At 39.3% G+C, this 20,919-nt stretch overlaps 1 protein-coding gene across 1 annotated transcript in view; it reads left to right on the top strand.

Moving 5' to 3' along the window:
* The first annotated feature begins 3,028 nt into the window (after positions 1-3,028).
* The window catches only part of CASD1 (CAS1 domain containing 1), a 31,523-nt gene continuing 13,632 nt past the window's right edge, over positions 3,029-20,919 (top strand). The window contains exons 1-8 of the mRNA XM_065666350.1: positions 3,029-3,443; positions 11,724-11,820; positions 12,499-12,619; positions 14,128-14,172; positions 16,108-16,170; positions 17,502-17,546; positions 18,435-18,558; positions 20,051-20,265. Coding sequence (XP_065522422.1) covers positions 3,311-3,443; positions 11,724-11,820; positions 12,499-12,619; positions 14,128-14,172; positions 16,108-16,170; positions 17,502-17,546; positions 18,435-18,558; positions 20,051-20,265 — 843 coding nt within the window. The 5' untranslated portion in view covers positions 3,029-3,310. The remainder of the gene's footprint in view (positions 3,444-11,723; positions 11,821-12,498; positions 12,620-14,127; positions 14,173-16,107; positions 16,171-17,501; positions 17,547-18,434; positions 18,559-20,050; positions 20,266-20,919) is intronic.

Below are 20,919 nucleotides of genomic sequence, written 5' to 3'. Positions count from 1 at the left end.
TCAACAGTCACCATTCCTGATGGTAAGTCATCTGCCTTAATTCGGAGTAAATTGCTGGCACCTTACTTGCACCAGTTCTACAGAGGCAGATCAATGATTAGTTTAAAATGGACTGGTTCCCTCTAAGTGGTGGAGTTATGTGAGATGAGCCCCACCTTTCCTGACTGCTTTATTACATTGACACATAGGGGAAGTAATGCAGCCAAACCCCACAATAATCTTTTTAGCTTGCACTACTGATCATACATAACACCACACTCTTACGAAAATAGTGAATTCAGTTAAGCCAAGGCTATGTCTGTAGAAAATAGAAACATGAAATGCCTCCTGATGCTTTTCACTCTTAATATTCACAGATGTTAATATTCACGGATGTTATCCCATGCACGCAGTAGTGTTATATCTCCTCTGCCTCCTAAAGGAGCTGCTTCTCTGTTTGCTGGGTCTTCTCTCCACGGCTGCTGTAGGTACTCTCTTCCCACTGACAGCCTTTGGTGCTTCCAGCAGTGCAAGCAGGAAGCCAATGTGAAGCTTCAGCATTTGCAAACCAAAAGCTGAGGTTTGACAGATCAGAAGAGCTGCAGACTTCTGGTTTACTTCCAGGACTCTTGAGTTTATCAGCAGACAGGAAAATAGGTTAGGCACATAATTTACACAGCTACTTCTAGCTAATAGTAGTTCATGTCTGGAGTTGGTTCCATAGGGTACTTTGCAATTCCTAATTAGCCTTTTATATCAGTTCTGTTATATATAGTGGCTTTGGTGTGAGTTAGTTATATGATGACAAATTCAATTAGCCTGTGAAAAACAAGGAGGCACCTGTATGAAGCAAGACTGCATGCATGCAGAACGCTTTTTAACTCATGGCACTTCAGCCAAAAGCTTCTGCCTGAACTGAGAGAGATCTCTCTTGCTGAACACCTGAGCAATGTCTCCAAAGGAGCGATGAAGCAAAAGCAGATGTCTTACATCCATGTAAACATTTAATATACACAGATGGATTGTTCTTATTAAGATATTCAACCTGCAACAGTATGAGTTTGAACAGTCCTAAAATAAGAGACATGTAATGCACACATCCTTTTCAAGCATCACTGAAGGCAAATGTTAGTGCTTCATGACAAATGAGGATTTCCCAGGGACTTCCAGTGGTAGGCAGCAGATTTAAAAGAGCCTTATGAGGTGGAGTGAGTATTTCTGGATGTTGTCGGTTTCTGAGACATCTGTAATATGATTGTTTTGGTAACTTTTTAATTTCTGCTGTTCTTTCATTGGAAGAAGCTGATTCAAATTATGACTCCTGAAATTCTCCAGAGAGACCTTGCACTGGAAAACTGAATTCTTTTTGAGAGGAAAAGTTATATTTCTCTGTTCAAGCATTGAACCTAAATGAGAAGCTGAGTCAACACTCTGGGGGCTCCAGCTGAACTCCATGCTTTCTGCATCTACACAGCTTGTAGTAACAGCATTAATTAGGGTAAGTTTTGAGGTGCTAGACTCACAGTCATAAATTCACTTTGCAAACTTGCAACACAGCCTGCAAACTTAACACAGTTATATTGCAGAATGAGCCAGGATGAAGTAAGTATGCTTTGGTCAGATGAAAAGTCTTACTCATTCGTGTATACATGTTGTAAAAGCAAATGAAGAAGAGTGTCTGTGGTCTCCAGTGACTGCAGGAAATTCACATTTCATAAGACTGCTCAGAATCATGAATAAGCAACAGTGCAAAAAGCTAATACTTTCAGTTAGAGAAGCTGTTAACATTTAAGTTGCTTCTTAAAGTGTAAAATCTTGCAGCTGTCACTTGAACACAAGTGAAATGAGGACAAAGCAAGCTAAGCACCAATAGGAATATTTTAACAAATAATAGAGTTCGTTCACAGTAAGAAGGCTTTGAAAATTCCTGACTTTTTGAATGACATGTGACCAAAAACTAAGACATGAATGGGAATTTTTCATTTATGGGGTAAAAGAATCCATACTAGGACCAGATTGGGGGTGGGGTGGGGGTGGTGTTTCTGTTGGTTTTGTTGTTGTCTTGGGTGGGTGGGTGGGGGGGGGGATTAGAAAAATAACGACCCAGTAACTCCAAATCTGTGCACTTGGGAGTTTACCTGGTACCTGGTACCTTTTTTCCTTCTCTCCCTGAAAGAATACACCTAAACACTTTAAAACTGTAAAGTGTTTTTATTGTTTAGAAACATTGCTGAGAAAGTGAATCAATTAAAAGACTGAATTGAATAGAAAAGTACAAATTGTATGTTGGATGATAGTAAAAACATTGGCTGGGTGGAAATGGGATATACGTGGAATATTTAGTAACCACACACAATAGAAGAACCCAAATTTTGTGTGTACATTACATTGCGTTTGCATAATGCCTTAAGTTCTTATGGTTTTCAGATATTTGAAAATAAAACTTTGGTTGCAGTGCTTAAACTTCCTTGTTTTGTTTCAAAAGTTTCACTTTTTTTCTGTGTTTATTTTTTCATGTATTATTCAATGAATAATCAAATTCAGTGATTTGCAGAACATTCAGAACAGTGTTTTCTGGACGACAGGGAAATTGAAGGATGGTGAAATAAAAACCAGAGACGACTGCTCACTGCTTGTTTCCCATGTTTATGCGAATACACACTGAACACCTTTTTTGAGTTTTATGTTTGTGTATATATGGTTTATATACGGTCACCTTACTTCATGGCAGTGTGGTTAGCGCGGCCATCTGCCCTGTTCCAGGCCCGGCGGGTCAGATGGGTAGCTTCTCAGCATGACCACCATGAGGGCCAGGTCTCGGAGAGCAGATTTGCTGCTCTGCTCCTTTCCCCAGTTACGACTCGAGTAACTCCCTGTGGAGGAACAGATTTCCCTTCGGTGAGATTTCGGCATCACTTGGAGAAAAGCCAGCGCTGCCCAGTGCCAGCAATCAAGTACCGGGTCAGGTACAACCCCTCACCCCGATACTCTTTATGGAGCCCAGCCCCAATGGCCCCTGGCGAGAAGACGGGTACCGGCGAGATGCTCGCCTCACCGCCGCCCGTCAGTCGCTGGCCCGGGGCGATTCGCCGCGGGGCGGAAAGCTGGGCGGTGGAGCCGCCCGCTGGAGAGCGAGAGGAAGAAGCGGCGCCAGGAGGAGGGGAGCGGCTCCGCCCCGGCAGCGGGGCGTCGGGCTGCGGTCCGGCGCTGCGGTAGGGACGGCGGCAGCCGGCAGTACCGGCGGGGTCTGCCTTCGCTGCCAGTGGGGACCCAGTGCTGCCCCGCAGCGCCCGCCCGTTCCATCGCACACTGTTGTCATGGAGGAACCAAGATGGCGGCGCTGGCCTACACCGGGGGCAAGCGGGAGATCAACTACTACTTCAGCGTGAGGAGCGCCAAGGTGCTGGCGCTGGGTGCCGTCCTGCTCCTCACCGCCTGCCACGCTGCCTCGCGCCGCTACCGAGGTGAGGGGGCTGCCGCGGACGCTCCGCGGGGTGCCGCGGCTGGCAGGCAGCGGGAGGCGGAGCCCCGGTGGAGCCCGGGGACTGCGGCCGTGCAGGCGGGACGGCGGTCCCTGGGTTGCCAAGGGTAGCCGCAGTAGAGCCGATGGCCGGTGGGGGGGACGCTCGTCCCCCTGCCCCGCGGGCTGTGGCGGGGAGAGCAGCGTGGTGCGGCTGCTGCGGGCGGCGAGCCTGGGACCGGTGGCGGCGGGGAACCGGCGGCGGGAGGGGAGCGGTGCCCCCACTGCGGAGCCCAGTCTGAGGGGCTCCCCGCCCGCAGGGCGAGGTTCCGCGGCTCGGGCGTGCGTGACTGGCGTGGTCGGTGGTGACGCGGAGCTCTGGCTGTGAGCGCAGCCCCATACCTGGGGCCTTGCCGGCGGCCAGGGGGTGACTTCTTCCCTGTCGCTTGTTCCCCTACAGGATGATTAGCGGCCCTGACATGGCAATCAGTGATTAAAATTGGTGTAAGGCGCGGTATATCTTATCTTGCTGTTTGAACCGTTCATAACGAAATCCAGACTCTTTGGTATATGAAGCAAAATAAAGAGTTGTTTGGTTTCACGTGTTATTAGTGGTTGTGGACGAGCCAGTAACCAAGATCTGGAGACCGCAGCTGGAGAACGTGACAGGGCTGCATATGGGTGCATGTCAGTAACAGGCGTGCTGACAGCTTTGCTATGCCTCTCCATTCGGGTTGTTTTGGCCCTGAAGCTGTGAACCTTGCCATGATCTGTAAATGCAGTGGAACTGCTTAAAGGAAGTACTTTCTTGCTTCCTTCTGATTCACGCTAAAAAATGCGGTGTGTCTTTTTGGGTAAATCAAAAAGTTGGTCCAAAGACAGATCACTGCAGATGTGTTTACTGTAGGACAACTGATGCTCTAATAGTTGCTGCCAGAGTTCACAGAAGACAAGGCAGGCTGTGGACATTTATTGTGGAAATGGGAAAGCGGGTAGGAATCTTATGGATACAGTTCTCTAGATTCACCTCTGGCTGGCATGTTAGTAAGTCTGATAAACTGACTAGTGCTAAGTTGCAAGATACGGAAGCATTTACTGAATTCTAGAGGAGCTCAAGCATGAAGTAATTGAATTTGCCTGTTGTGCTGTATTCCTTAAGGCACAAACAGTGGCGAAACTAGATGGAAGAAGGGTGGCAAATGTGGTTCTTTTTAAAGAGGGATTGCAACACTGGTGCAAGGAAGTAGGGACTGCCACATCAAGCAGATACAAGGAAGCCATAATATGCATTAATGCTATATATTATGGGAGATTTAATGAGAGGGGTGAGTCACAAATTGCAAAACTGAGAATCTGCAGGCCTTTCTGTAAGCTGATATGGTATATATGGATTTTCACAAAGCTTTCAACAAGTTCCTTCGCCTAAGGCTTTTAGTTTCTATAAGCTATCACAGAGTAACAGTGAGGCTTTCCCATAACCCTTTAAAAGATAGGACATAGAGTGGGAGTGAATACAGAGTTACCATCTTCAGCTGCTTTGAATAACATTCAAAAGACAAATGGTTTAGAAAAGGAGGGTGGGGCATTTATACCAGGCAAAAGTTTTCAGGAAAAAAAAAGCAGAGGTGCTTGAGAGATCATCCTACAACCCTTCAGTGACCTCAAACATCTGAAATTCAGTAAATGTCAGTGTATTTTTGGCAATTATACAAAAAACCCCAGAAGATTTCAAATAGGAATTTCTGGGGGAAGGTAAATTCATAGTGATTGTGTCATAACACAGTGTATCAACTGAAAATTAAATTAGCATGCAATACATTTAAAATGACCAGAAGAAACCACTGTTTACCCCCTCCCCCCACTCCTGATACAAGGCACTTTGAAACGTGTTGCCAAGATTTTATACCAAAAATACCATGAAAAGGGTTATTCTGATTTGCAGAGTGTGGATGAGATGGGGATGTAAATGTGCTGCACTTGTGGCTGGAAGTTGACAGACTATGAAAGCTCGGCCATTCTAGGCAATGAATTGCTCTCTATTTGTCATGCTTTTGTGCTTTGTCTTTGAACATCTGTCCTTAGCTGCTGTCAGGAATAGGAGAGCAGACAAGACAGACTCTCTCACGTGAACATATGTTCTGCCACAGTGGGGCAAACAAGAAATTTAACAATGAATTAACCACCCATGTGGGTACTGTCTCTCCTTCACAGATGTCCAGGAATCTGGATGAAATGAAAGAGAGCTGCAGGTGAAGAGAAAGGGCTGAAATTTGTTTTGTGGGATGTGTGGGGTTTTCCTCTCCCACCAAAAACTGGATCTTTAAACCTGGTAACTAAAATTTTTCATTAGTTGAAACAGCAAGTGCTTGAATAATTGAGAAAATTAGATTGAAAATAGACATCATTCATAGAGTTAGGCATGTCTGGTGACACATACAAGATCCTGGTGTCCAGTAGGGCATATCAGAGGTGGCAAATACTACAGCTGTCTTTGCAGAAAAAGAATGTATTAAGTCAAAATACTCTGTTATTTCATGTTCTTTATTGTTTACAAAATCAGGCTTATACCACAGAAGCACATTGATGGTGTTCTAGCCTGTCTTACTGCAGTTTTTCCCTTGGACAATTCAGCCAGAAGTAAAACACCACAGAGAACATATATAACCAGACAGAGAATGGTACATGTGAAGAAGGTTTATCAGTGAATCCTTCTTTCTGTGGGACAAGCATGGGTATGCAAAGACTACATGAGTGAGAGCAGTTGCTTTTAACATTTTTGTGGGGTTTGGATTTTGTTTGATTGGTTTTTTATTTGGTTTGAGGGTGTTGGTTTTCTTTGCTTTGTTGTTTTGGGGTTTGTTTTTTTTTGCAAGGAAGACATGGTGAAAGTGATAAAGGCGCATAAAGGCTGCTGCTTTCATACCTTTTCTTTATTCTTACTATCCCTGGATAGGAGTGAGAGTATTAATATATAGATGTTCTATGTTTTCGGAGTATCTGTACTTACAAGGTTTCAAATGTGCGGCAATTGAATGATTTAACTTTTTGGTAGTTAGCCTAGTTTATCTCATTCAGTTTAGAATTCCAGATTGCTATCTATTTTTCTTCTCCAACTGCAATATTGAAAAGTTCAAAAGGCATCAATTAATGTTTAGAATATGCATGTGTTTTGTAAAGTGGTTGGGTTTGTCTTGGCTTCCTTTGGGAGCTTTTGGATGATTAAGACTTTAATTAGAACTCCTTTGTTTTGTCTGATTGTCTTCACATGTAAAAGTTTCAGCTAATTTTGGCCTCAGTCATGCAAATACATATTGTAGATGGGAATGGATTAGTGCACTTCCCAATAAAACTTGCCTGTATAAAAGTTACTTTTATGGAGAAATCCTGAACTGGGGTTGTGGAAGGTCAAATTCATGTTCAGGGAGACTGTCATATTTAAGGGTCTCCTACATGCTTTGCAAAACTTAAAATTAATTAGGAGACATTAAAGACTGCCTTTAAACTGCATACTCAGTGAGGAGTTAAGTGGACTAAATGTTTATAAGCTATCCAGTGAAGTTAGTGTTGTGCATTTTTCAGTTATCATATTTCAAAAGTAAAGTCTTTAATGCTGCTGGAAATAAGTTTTTATTTAAAATTTTACATTCTTAAAATCAGCACTGATAGATCCTGCTTAAAACTACGTTTTTATTTTGAAAAATAGAGAACAATTGAATCACCATTTCTTTGAAATAGTGTGCCTTTTAGAGAAAGCATTGTGAAGCATAGTCTGCTCTCCCATTGAATGAAGAGATTGCGATTTCAGAATTTCAGTGGAAGCCCACGATTTTGAAGAATCATAAATTAGAATAACGAGCATAATAAAATTAGAGGGAATATGGTTTTTGTATAACTATATCATAGTGTATCTAAGTGTAAAGTGATGAAAATAAAAGGTAATATGTTGGTAGGATTATTTACACAGAGCATGAAGAGAGAACTTAAAAAGAATGTCCTGCGTTTTGTGTATAGAATAGCACTTGTGTATAGAATAGATTTATTTTCATCAGGTATTGGGTTGTGTTTTGTTGTAGTAGTTTGGTTTTTTCTTTTTTTCTTCTTTTAAGATCTCATTAAGGGTTAAGAAGAAAGAGTGGTGTATTAAAATGAGAATGGTTCTTTGGCTGCTGTGTATTTCATCTCCCAAGTAAGACTTGAGCTTTTCTGGAAGCACTGTCTTACTTGCAACCTGCGGTTTACTGTCTTGGCTGCTGTTTCAGTCTTGTTTTATTCTCCTCCCTCATCCCGCCCCCCTCCCCCCCCCCCCCAAAAAAAAAAAAAGACCTTCTACTATTGTGTTTAAAGAAAGGCAAAAGACTTAAGATATCGGACATCAGTAATGCTTCTGCTGAGTTTCAGGAGCTTTCTGGTATTGCTCAGGGAAATAGTAAGATACTCAGTAGTTGGAGTTGGGAAAGAAGGTACAATTCCTTGGCCTGAAATATCTCCTTTATGTTTACAATGTATACAGTGTGTGATATTTGGAATGTTATTTCCGTAAACATACTGTAGAATGGAGGATTGTTTTATTTGTTGGTAATCATGATGGGAATGCCATGGAGTGCAGAGCTGCCAAGCTTGGGTTATGAACTCAAGGTATGGAACATTCTCTCCTATGAAGAATTAGTAAACTAAGATTCTTCAGTCTTGAAAACTTGATTGAGGAAGGATTGACAGTGATCTAGAAATGATGATAGATGTGAGTGTGAACTGTCTTTTTGTACAGAAGAACTAGGGTGTACCAAGTAAATCTAGTAGAAACCATATTTAAAATAAAGGCAAGGGATTCTTCAAGCAGCAGCTGTGGGTATGAAAACCTCTTGTAGAAGAATGCCTCAGATGCTAAAAAATCAAAGAGAAGACTGCATGACTTTGTCAGAAAAAATCTGTGGAAGGTTCTGCAAAATATGAGAAACGACATCCAGCTCAGGAAGTCTCTGGACTGAACATGGAAGAATATTAGACAAGAACTTAATGTTTACTTTCCCTCTTCTTACTAGTCCCCAGGCATCTGCTTTTGGCCCCTGTTGAAGGCAGAATATCAGGCTAGAATGACCTAGGTCATGGTCTGACTGTGCATGACTGTTCTTAATTTGTTATGTATCTTCCTCAGCAAATTAATGGATTTCAGAGGGTTTCTAGTTAGTAGAGGATTTTCTTTTGCATAGTTCACTCTTACATTACTTTTCATCATCTGCATGGTGGAGGGCTTTGTAGCAGTAGCTGTAATAATTGTAAGTCATCTATTCTCATAATCTGATCACAAGCAAAATGAGTTTGATGCTTCTTATTATTTCTGACAATTTGATTTTTATGCAGCTTACTCAGAATGATACTTGACGTAAGTGTGTATGTGTGAGAATTGAGGAAATTATGTTGCTTGAAAGCCAGAGTATAGAAAAAGGATTTTATTTGAAATTATTAAGCATAAAGGAAAATATGGTAATTTTGAATTCATTATTTCTACTAGAAAGATGCCTGTCCAGCAAATCTGAGCAATGCCAACATATTTAAAAAGTAGATAGAGTCTGCTTTCCATGTCATCTGCTGTGTTCTGCATTATTTCTGCAGAAATCTTGGCAGCAGTATCAGCAGCTTTCTTGTAAGTAGCAGTAGTTGCAAGAAGAGCAGAAAGGCATTGAAAAACTTCTTCTGGAAGATCTGTAATCTGTTCAGAAATGGTACTTACCTGAATAATGAAACAGGCGCAGGCTGGAAAAAGAAAGATGATGTTGCTGACCTGGAGTGACCTATGCTGGTTGAAAAACAGGAGAGTTACAGAGACTACCTTTCTGGAAACCCCTGGAGTTCACCCTTCGTCTGTGGTCTCAGCATACTTCCATGAGAGGTTCTTTAAATGTTCTAAAGCAAGTGGCCTTCTGCATCTGGCCATTTGCCACATCCCATTGCTGCTGTGTAGCAATTAATCAGTTTGACATGGACAGTGCATGTGCATTGCAATTAGGAAGTGTTGATCTGATTTGTGGTATCTCAAGCATTTGGTTGAGAGGTTACCAGCCAATTTGAGAGAATTCCTGAACTACCCTGGGGCGATTAGTAGACTCTTACTGATGATAAAAATAGGAGTTTATCACTATGTATATATTTTATTTAAATTTTTAACAGATTTTTCTTCCATGTGTCAAAATCTGCCTCCAAAAGCAGGGGTAGGAGTAAAGGATGACAATTTTAATAAACAGTTTATCTTGCATATTAGGAGTATGTATGTTGTGTGGGTTGCTCAGAGACAGCCAACCCAAGCCCAGAGGTATGACCTTTTTCAAGACTGTTGTAATTCTTCATGTTATTCCAGCTCTTTCAGAAGTCACAATGCAATAGCAGTGAAAAGTAATTGAAGTTCCAGGAGAGAAAGCAAGTTTGGTTGTTAAAGTTGCATTTTGGAATGAGTAGCCTTAGATCATTGTAAGTAATAACTTGATTGTGTTACTACTGCTGGGCTTGGGTGGAAAAATGAGCCAAGGAGTGACAGTTACAATACAGTCTGTTCTACATTGCCTTTTTCAGATTTTCATGAAAACAGGTAGGAGGAGTTTCAGAGAGGAAGGCAGGGATAGACAGTGTCTTCAGCTGCCACTTCTTTCCTCCAAGCTAATTTTATATTGTTTTTCAAGCAACGTATGTGAGTTGCATTGTCTGCACTTCTATGTCATAGAATCATAGAATGGGTTGGGTTGGAGGGGTCCTTAAAGCTCTTATAGTTCCAAACCTACTGCCATGGGCAGGGACACTTTGGAAAACTACGAAAATAAGTAATTTTCCCAATTATCTTATGTCCAACTCAAAAAATCTGAAAACCAAGCAACCAAAAAGAAGAGTTGCTTCAGTGCCTGTAATAATTAATTAGCTTTCACTGTGATGTTAGGACCATAACTTAGGATATATTTTCTTATCAGAATGTTACACAAAGTCTTTCTTTATCTGATGCACTTTTTATTTCTTTATTTATTGATAGATTTGTCTGTGGTCTTGTGGAAGCCTTTGTTTCAGCACAAGGGAAGTGATACCATGGCTCTGTCTCTTCACTAAAGCTTTTTACTGTTGTACTAATCTTTGAGGATCTTTTGAGGACTGTGAGTCTGGTAGAGGCAGCAGCACCTTGTAAATTCCCATTCCTACAGACCTCAGGGTACTTGCGTCTCATTCTGTTCACCTCATCTAATTTACAGTTCTAGATAATGCTTCAGATTTCCTTATAGTAGTTGAAGCAGAAAGTCTGTCTCGTTACAATATGTGGCTTTCAGCAGCCCTGAAAAGAGTAGGTGGAAAACGCCCTGTTCTTTAGGATTAGTGCAAGTTTTGGTGGAGTAAAAGAGCAGTTCTTAGTTGAGTTTAAGGAAGTTAAGGTTTCACAGAAAGCGTTAAGTGTGGGCTGTGGTACATTGTTCCTGAACAAGCTAGCGCAGGTACCTGCCATTTAATTCACAACTGTTCCTCTGTTTGTCTGAAATGACAAGCATGACAAAAATGTTGGTGGGCAACTTCTCTTGCAGTGAACCGTGTTCAGCTGTGTTCAGTTATAAGGCAACAGAATCTGACATGGAGTTCGCTGGGAGATAACAGTCCCTGATATCATAACTGAAGTATTTTATTTATATGAACTTAAAATGACCTGGAACATCACACCTGTAAAGTGATTAATCCTAATTAGTGTAAAACTTCTTGACTAGAAAAGGTACCTGCAGTTGAGAATGATCAGCAAATTTTGGTGTAAAGGGCTTTGTTTTGCATGTAATGTCACCTCTTCTGATGTGACTGCTATGTCTTGAACGAGGAGATAGAATAGACCTTCTTGCAAATCTGATGTTGACATTCATGTTCTATAAAAGGTGCTGTATATGGTGATTCTGTGTAGAAGATTATGATATTGAACTATTGTATTCTTTAATTTCATATTAGTGTATTCTGGATAGTAGATAGCACAGTGGATAGGCACCTGTTGTTGGAAATGCCATTCTAGGTCACCACATCTTTCTGACAACAGAAATGGGATCAGTAACCTTTTGTGGATAGAAATGTGATTTACAAAGAAGTGTGGTATGAGAAGTGGGAAGGCAATTTGCAGAAACTTGTGCCAGAAATTTTGACAATGAGTTTGGTTTTATTACTGCTATTGATTGTTTCAAGTCCTGTGGTTCAAATATTGACAAATTATGACTGTTTTTAATGGCAGTGGGGCTATGTTTTAACTTTCATGTGTCTGAAATCTGATCTTAACATTTTAAAGGTGGCGATACGTGTGAGTATCTTCTGTCCAGTGGGAGATTTCTTGGAGAAAAAGTATGGCAGCCCCACAGTTGTATGATGCATAAGTATAAAAATAGGTAAGAAAACTCATGTCTTCAGGTTTTCTGCTTGGAAAGAAGAGTCACTGTTTGACTGCAGCTGTAGTGATCGCAGTGTCATGTATTTTTCTCTTTATAGCTGATTCTCTAGGCTTTCAAAAATGTTCAGCATTTGTCAGAAGGAAGTCTTTTTCCTTGTGGATTACATCTGTGTCTACAGTGTTTACCATAGTTAGATTTTTATATGAGAATACAAGTAAATGTTGGTGATATTAGTACTGATGCATGTTATGGAGAGCCTGTGTAGCTTCATGTGTCACTTTCAGATTGCTGAAAGGGAAAATGCTGATCTTATGTGTAGAATCATGAGTGAAAAAATCTTAAATAAAATCACCATTCACTTTTTTTCACCTACTAGTAAGAGACTTTTATTTTTTAGAATTATGCTTTTATTACCATTTGGAAGCTACTGTGTTTGTAGCACCACAGAATAGAAAAGCCTGCTTTATTTTTTGCCTATTAGGAGATTTCATTTTCATTTCTATGCAAATTGTGCTAAACTTTTTATTAATTCAGCATGCTTTAAAAAAAGATTTACCATTCCGTAGAGCTAGATATAATGCTTAGAATTACCTGTATTGCTCTGTAGATTTTCTGAAGACTTTTTCCTAAAATATAAATTTTCTGTAACATGAATGTTGCAATTTTGTTTTACAGTGAAGCAAAAAATTGCCTCGTAGACAAACATGTTGTGTTTATAGGAGATTCTAGAATTCGACAGCTGTTCTATTCATTTATAAAACTCATAAATCCTCAAGTCAAAGAAGAAGGAAATAAGGTGAGGCAATAGTTTGTTTCGATGATATCTTTGTTTCTGTCTTCCTAAATTACCTCTGAATTAAAATAAAAAACAAACAGGAAATTGTACCATTTGCTGGCATAGCCATCAGGAAGAAGAACCTCAAAAAGGCCTTTTGGAGGAGAACAGGATTAGACCAAGATAATTGTTTGGGTCAGACGATAAATGAACTAGGAAGCTTGAGTGAAAATTTGTGGCAGTGTGGGAATAAATTAATGAAGCTGACTTGTCCCATAGCAACTTATGCTTCATATTTGGCTTCTTGATGAAAAAACAATTGCTCCTTTGTGTGTTTTTAAATAGTAGTAAATCATGGGTTATCATTTGTCATTTTAAATGTCAGTGAATTGCTGATCTAATCTGTTCATAAAAATCCTTAGGGCAATGACAGATTTCCAGGTCTAACTTGAAGCTGGAACTGAAAAAAGCTTCTGGTCTTACCTTCCTTTTAATCACTGCTGAAGAGCTGTCTGAATTTTGTAAGGTGAAGAATGTAAGCTTGTTTGGTGGAAACAGTAAGAAAGGATTTAGCTGTATCATTTGTTGAACAGAAATTGATTTCTGTTGCTGTATCGCGCTTAGGTGTATGCCTTCATGGATCTAAGTACATATGTGAGGGAAAAGACAGTTCACTTTTAACTGTACATCAGATTTGTCATTTAGTAATTCTGTCATTTAGAAGTGCAAGCTGGTGCCTTGTCCAGCAGACAGCATGCAGTCACTTATTGTCAAAACAGAATGTTTGATTGATGGAATAATTTCAGTCTTCCTCACCTGTTGGTTAGGTCACGGCTGCTGCCCAAAAGTGATGGTGAGATGATAGAGTGCTGTAATGTTGAGGCATATCTTTTGTCAAGTATTTAGGAAATCAAGATCTCAGTTTGTGGAAGAGAAATGCACTTGTTCTTTTGGATCAGGACTGAAAATAGTATTGTATTTTAGTAATATTTTAAAGGACAAACGTATATGCAGCATCTGACCTCTTCCTTTCTGATTTCTTACAATAACACTCAGAAAATTTAATAATGCATTCCAGACTTTATTTCTGCCCGAAATTATTTTATTTTTTAATTAAAACTGTGTTGATTGGTTTGTGTTAAGAAGTTTGGCAGCTGAAAAGGAAGGCTAGAGGAAGGGAAGTGTAAGAAAAGAAAGAGCTAAAAAAGTCCTTTTCTCATTTGGGGAGGCTAAATATAGATAAATAGTTCATGCCTTTTTAACAGAGTGAATAGAAAACATTTCAGACTTTGTTGGATAGATTTCTTACAGGAAAAATAACCCTTCACTCACATACCTTGTTTTATCAAGAAAGTAACATAAATATTTTTCATGAGTATACTGACAAGTTTATACAAGAAAAATCATTTCTGCTGAGGATAAATAAACCTCCGGGTGAGAGCAATTTAACATACAAGTGTAAATATTATTTTCTTTTTGTTCCAAGAGTTTGTCTCACTTTGGTTTTATGGTTTTGGGTTTTTTGACAGCATGGAAATATCCCATTTGAAGATAAATCTGCTTCAATTAAAGTGGTAAGTTTTTATCTAGTGTGAAATTGCAAGGCATCATCATATTATTATTTCATCCAATGTGTTCCAAGTTACAGTCAGAGCTGGATTTTTCAAATTTCCACAAGTGCTGTAAAAGTCAAAAGAAGCTTTAGACTATCAACACTGTAAATTTTCTACAAAATATATCAGAGAGTATCTTAACATACTATATTTTGAGTAAGATGGTTTGAAGACTTTGGCTTTCAGTACTTGTATTCTGTGTTAGCTTTGGGTGTAAGCCCTGGAAGCATTTATAATTTTTCTTTTTGTCAGATATTATACTTTGGCCTTCCCAAGAACAGGTTTTGCCAGGAAGTTTACTCTTCCACTGCTGTAAGAATATGTATCTGGGCCTAACTTACTTGGAGTGTTAACTGCTGTTGAGTTCTCTCTGCTGTCCCAACAAGTATTCCTGTCACTGTTTTTACATGGAGAAATAACCACAATGTTTATTATAATGTGGATATTTAAAAAAAGAAAACAAACAGAGTAATTGAGGGTAGGTTTTATGAAGGATTCTGTTCTCTGCCTTGGCAAGGAAAGCGGTGTCCTCAATAGCTTTCTTTGCTTCCCATGACAGCTGTCAGCCGCGCTGGGATTCTGCTAGTCATGTTTTTGTTTATGCCCTGGAGACAACTCATTCTCTGTTCATGAAAACCAAAGAAGCAGTGTATTTGTTGAGTTGTCTGCAAGTGAGCTTTTAGTACCTGTTAGTGTATGTGGTTAAGATTTAGGGTACAGAATAACATTTTAGGGTGTGAGTTTGTTGCAATTTAGGCCTCTGCTGTCCCACTGCTGCCCTTCAGAGCATTCTCCTGTGTTCATGATGTGACTAGCCCTGGTACAGGTGTGGAGTCTGCTGGTTTAGGAAGCAATTCAGCCAAAAACTTACCTAAAAGGTTTCCTTTTAGGTCATGTCTGATGTGTCTCATCATATGGTTATCTGAATTCCAGAAAAGAGGGGGCAGAACACGTACCAGGACAAAGGGGCTGATGCAATGCGATTTATGTTGGCTTAGGCTGACACATAACTACATCTTCAAAGCTCCTTAAGCACTGGCAGGTATCTAACCACCAAGATTTGAGTTTGTCAGGCTTGGGCTTTTGAGAGATGTCTGGATAGTTAAGAATATATTCCTAGTCTGCTGCTTCCTTGTTTTGATACTGTATTGCTATTGACATTATTGGCATGGTAGCTGAATTTTCACAATCCCAATGGCTGTGATCCAATAATCTAAATGTGGAAAATACTTGACCAAGATAAGAGAAAGTCGCTGGGAACAAGTGGAGAGTTCAGTTTTGCCTGTCCTTCTAGGTGAAGGTTGGGCATTACTCCTGACATCTAAAAATGTCAGCTGATAGTTTCTGAAGTGTAAAGTAAATTGTTAGGTTTCCTTTCTGTTCAAAAATTATTATTTCATGCTGTCAATTATAGTAAGATCTGGAACAAAGAAAACCTGTCAGTAAAACCTGTGTGAAATTGAGCAAAAGGCAAGTTCTAACAAATAAGTTGCGGTTGTGAGCTTGGTTTTATCACTGATCATGTTAGAAATCCAAAGACTTTTGGCAGAAACTAAAAAATCATTTTCTTGGTGAAATCCCGACTCTTGAACTACAAATGAAAATTTCTTCTTTTTTCATGGGAGTTTTGTGGTTTGTGGGGTTTTTTGTCATCATCCCGTTCCTTGCCTCCCCTCCCACTGCTTTTTTTTTTCCTTTGCTTTCTGATTTGCATGCTAGGGGGGGATGTCTGACTTTTCATGCTAACTGTAAAGGAAATCTGACCAAGCCGAATGATTTTTCCTTCACAATTGAATTGATGGCAATTAGTTTGGTTTTTTTTTTTTTTTTTAATTTTTTCAATTGTTCTACTGCTTGTCTTTAAGCTTACAGAGTACACCTGCATTTGTTTTATAGGATTTCCTGTGGTATCCAGAAGTTAATGGCTCTATGAGACAACGTATCAAATCATGGACTGAGGTTTGTCTTAAAAAACTGTGGTTCAGGAAAATACAGCAACTGTCTGAGGACTACTACCTTCCCATTTTGTTTTTTTTTCACGTACACAGCTATAATTACCAGGAGTCCAGCAGCTGTAGCGTATCGCATACATTCAGTCAGTTACATTCCAGAGATCTGAAATTTGACATTGAAATAGTGACAAGGGGATGTTCACTAGTGTATATGTTTCTGGGCATCTCCTGGTCTCCCAAGATGGCTTCACTTGGCCCAAAAAAACCCCAAACCAAGCGAGTAAAACCTGACTTCCCAGGAGCAAGTGGATTCATCCCATTAATAGCTGAAAGAATTTTATTCAGATCTGGCATTTCACTGCTTATTTGTCTGTGATGGCTCTGTCTTTATGTGACCAAACATCTCTGATCCTGGTGGGTCCCCTCCAACTCAAGATATTGTATGATTTTGTATGTTAATTTCAGTGTGCCAAACTGAAGGACAAAGGCAGTTTGGAAAGTCAAAAATGCCTTAATTTATCTTTCCTTAATATTTCCTTCAAATTATGTACTAGTTATTTTATGTTTCAGTTATGATTCAACTTCTCGTGTTATTCAGCATGAATTTATGCATGTAATTCTGGTAACAAGTAATATGTTTACAGATTGGCAAGCAAATTTTTCTTCCTTTGACGTTTAAATAGCCTGGAGCTATTTTATAATGGTCCCCAGTGATTCTTTTGCTACTCTATTGGTCATTCTTGTGCAACAGCTTCTATCTAGATAGCTGGACTTACAATTTCATTTTTCTTTTTCTGTGATTACTACAAAAAATGAAGAGCTGCTAAATGCCAAGGCAAAACTCGTACTAACGTGATCAACGCTGTTGTTTCCTTATACTCCTCTGTTTGAGGACATATTCTGTTTCTTGTCCCAGACTTAGCTTTCAGACCTCTGGAGCAACAACTGGTCAGTTCAATCAGTACAACAGCACAAACAGATGTTTGACAATGCTGCAAGATACTGAGAGAAAAAGTACTTCAATAGTATGATCTACAGTTTACTTGACAGTAGAAGATATTGTTTAGATAGCTTCTGAAGTGAATTTATGCTGCTAAATTGATTATTGTTTAGTGCTTATTGATCCTTTGCACTTTTGCACATTTTGTTGTGTGAAAATTCTAGTGTATCGCAAGTTGATGTTCTCTGTCATATATCTGTAATCTGTTCTTTTAAAACCATCAACTGATGGACAAGTTGAGTCACAGTTAATTAAAAGATGAGTCTTAATTAACCTGCTGAGTATAATAATAATTTGTGACTATTTTAAACCTAATTTATTTTTACTTTGTGTCTTAGAGTTCTGTGGCAAAACCTCATATAATCGTAGTGGGAGCTGCCACGGTAAGTTACACATATATGGGGCATTTTAGTAAAGAAGAAAGTCCTATTAGGATGACTTTAATGCTGTCAAGTTGGTTATATAATAAAGTTTTTAAGTTCATTTTATAATGAAAATATACTCTCAGTGAATTTGCTGTTACAACAAGTAGTTCTAAAATATCAGGTGTATTTTATTATAGCTGTGCAATGTATGGTACTTGCTTTTTGGCAGCAATACTGGTTGATAACATTGATTAGCTTGAACCTAGCTAAAATAAAGTAGCATTGTTCATTTTAAAAAAAAGTTAAATGCAAGTACTTGCTTACTAACCGAGAATAATTTTTAATAAACACTTTTCAGTCACAAAATACTGCTTTGGAGCATGGTCCAATCTGGAATGCTCTTTTTGAGCATGCATAGTTCTTTTAGGCTTATATGGGCTGCAGCATCACAGAAAACAAGGCTGACATGGACTTTAAGAGGTCTCCTAACCATCCCTATGACGCAAGGCAGGATCAGTTATGCCTGTGTTGCACTTGATAAGAGTCAACCAGTTCTTTAAAATTTCCAGGGACAGATCATAACAGCTCCCCTAAGTCATCTCTTCTAGTAGTTGGCTGGTACTGGGAGTCAAGAGTTGAATGACTGCTCATTTGATTTATGAAAAATCAAATATACATTAAGTTGAATATTATATACTCTGCATTTGAATGGTCTCTTTAAATGTAATTATCTGTCTAAACAGCTGCTTAGTCCAAAAGAAATATTTAGCACTTTAAAAGTGAAGACTAAGAAAAATAATCTAGCTTTATAAAAATAATGAAAAATAGCTACTAAAGAGCAAAGGAATCAGTTAATTAAGGGTCCTCAGACATACCGGTACTGAATCTCTTTCTTTATTTTTCCAGTGGTCTATCAAGATTCATAATGGCAGCAATGAAGCCCTCGCACAGTATAAATTCAATATCACTTCAATTGCACCTCTTTTGGAAAAATTAGCGAAAACTAGTGATGTTTACTGGGTCTTACAAGGTAAAGTAATGACCAGTAGGTAATAATTTGTACTGTCACATCCGTTGAATCATTGTCTTGTAGGATATGGGAGACTTAGTCCATACGGCTTACTTACAGAGTAAAAAGGGCGTTGGTTGAAGGCCAGTCTGGCCTTTCTTGTATTCTTAACTAGCAGGAGCCTAACTAGCTGTTCCTAGTGATGGAGATTTAAAACTCACTCCAGAAAATGTTTTGCCTTCTGAACTCTTCAATTCTTTGTTAGTGTACTCTCAGGCTCAATATGGTAGGTCTGTTCTCCCTGTGCTGTGCTCCTCCTGGGAGTCGGGAACACAGTGCATCAACCAGCTGTATTCCTGTGTTTGTGTTCTATTAAATTTTCAGATTACATAAATAGCAAGAGAGGTTCAGCAAGCGCATCGTCTGTGTGTGTCTGGGATGGACATACTCTTGAGAACAGAGACAATTTATGTCTCTAGCATGAAACTTGCTTCTGAGCACTGATCAGTTAAGATTAAGGGCCAGAAATCATGGTTCACAATAAGTCTGTGAAATTTTTGTTATGGGCACCAAGGTTACATTCTTCTGCTTTTTTTCAGTAAAACCATAATACATCCCTGATTTTGAACAGTGAGCTCATAGATAGAATGTGCTCCTGGTTTATCTGCCATAAAACATAGCATTTTAGATTATGATAATCTCAGAATTCTCACATTCCTTTCAAAACCATGTTTATTTATAATAGAAGCAATTAGCTGTCAGGCATGGCCCACCATCCTGTTGATAAAGATGCAGTCCATTTAAGTCACCTCCGAGGTCTTTAATGGAACAAGTAAGAAGAGGTGTCTGTACAGAGAGTTGTCTAGACATTGATTGTCCAAAAGTAGGCATGAGGTAGCTGAAGTAAATCACCTTACAGTTCATAGAGTGTGTTTCACCAGAGTAAGAACATCAGCAGCTTTTCGTAGCAGCTTACTGATCTCCAGCTGACCTTTTGATCCAGAGCCCTATATAGTTTTGTGTTAAGCTCTACGTAATTTCTGAAGCCTGCAGCCAGCTAAGTGGTGTTCTGTTTTTTGAAAGTAGAAGCTGGCTTCTTCTGCAGTAACTAGAGGGTTTGAGAGATTTATTTCTTTTTAACATGCGTCTATTCTACTGCCAGTCTTCTGTTCTCTTGGCTTTGGAGTCTGCTTATGGCTTCTCCAAAGGCATAAGCAGCTCTGTACTCCAGCATTATATGCTTTTCATGGGTTTGGGAAAATTAAACAGGCATTCATGTCTGGCCAAAGCTTTCTAATCTGTAAGTACATATGCATGACTAGGGACTGGCAATAAGAACATTTCATCGTAAACAACTCTAGTTGCTGTAACAGTCTCTCATTCTTCGCTGTACATTTTTTTTCTGTGCCATTAAACAGTTGTGACTATCTAAATGCCTGTGGAACTTGAGCTAAGCAAATGTCTTTGTCAAGTAGAAGGCTAATGTGCTCATTCTTTGTCCTTTCAAATTCAGATCCTGTTTATGAAGATATGCTGAGCGAAAGTCGGAAAATGATCACTAATGAGAAAATAGATGCTTATAATGAAGCAGCTGTTCGTATTCTGAACAGCAGCTCCAGAAATTCCAAAGCTAAAGTTAAAGTGTTCAGTGTATCAAAATTGATAGCACAAGAAACTATCATGAAGTCTACAGATGGCCTGCATCTCCCTGAATCAAGCAGAGATACAGTAAGTACTTTTATCACCGGTCAACATTGAAAAGTAGTAAAATGAGATTTTAAGTGAATGTTCTGAAAGAGCAGACAATATGAATGGAATGAGGACCACATTCTTCAGGAAATTTTGTTCAGAATTTCCTGGTAGGTGTGAGGGCAGTCAGTTACATGCAATGTTAAAAAAAACCACAATAGCAAAGATGTTAGTGTGTAGCTACTTCAAAATAGCTGTTAATTGGCTAGATCCTGCATGCAAACTTCATGCCTTCATCTGCATGTATCAGTTAGGGTGAGAATTAGTTGTAAAGCAGTACTAAGAAATAAGTTAATTTTTCACCTATGTGCGTGGCCGCTCCTTCACAGATTTCCATTTATTTAAAGTATTGGATGAACTACATACATTCTCACCGTAGGTTTCAGTCTCATTGCCATGTTTAGAGTTTCATTATTGTGCCCCTTTAGTGCCCAAGTTTGTTAGCAGTTTCTCATTTGTACTCCATTTAGCTCTTTACAGCTTTACACCCAGTAGAGAGAACCCTGTTATTGTAAGGATTAGGATTAGATATTCTTGCTTCCCTGAAGAAGCTCAAGGGTTTCCTGTTTGGAAGAGGTGTTTTGACTGTACCGTTGAATGCAAATAGGTATATGGGGGTACAGTGAAATTTTA

This window comes from Lathamus discolor, chromosome 2, assembly GCF_037157495.1.
Source record: "Lathamus discolor isolate bLatDis1 chromosome 2, bLatDis1.hap1, whole genome shotgun sequence".
Taxonomy (NCBI): Eukaryota; Metazoa; Chordata; class Aves; order Psittaciformes; family Psittacidae; genus Lathamus; species Lathamus discolor.
The sequence above is the reverse complement of the archived record's forward strand: the minus strand, read 5'-3'. Positions and strand labels throughout refer to the sequence as shown.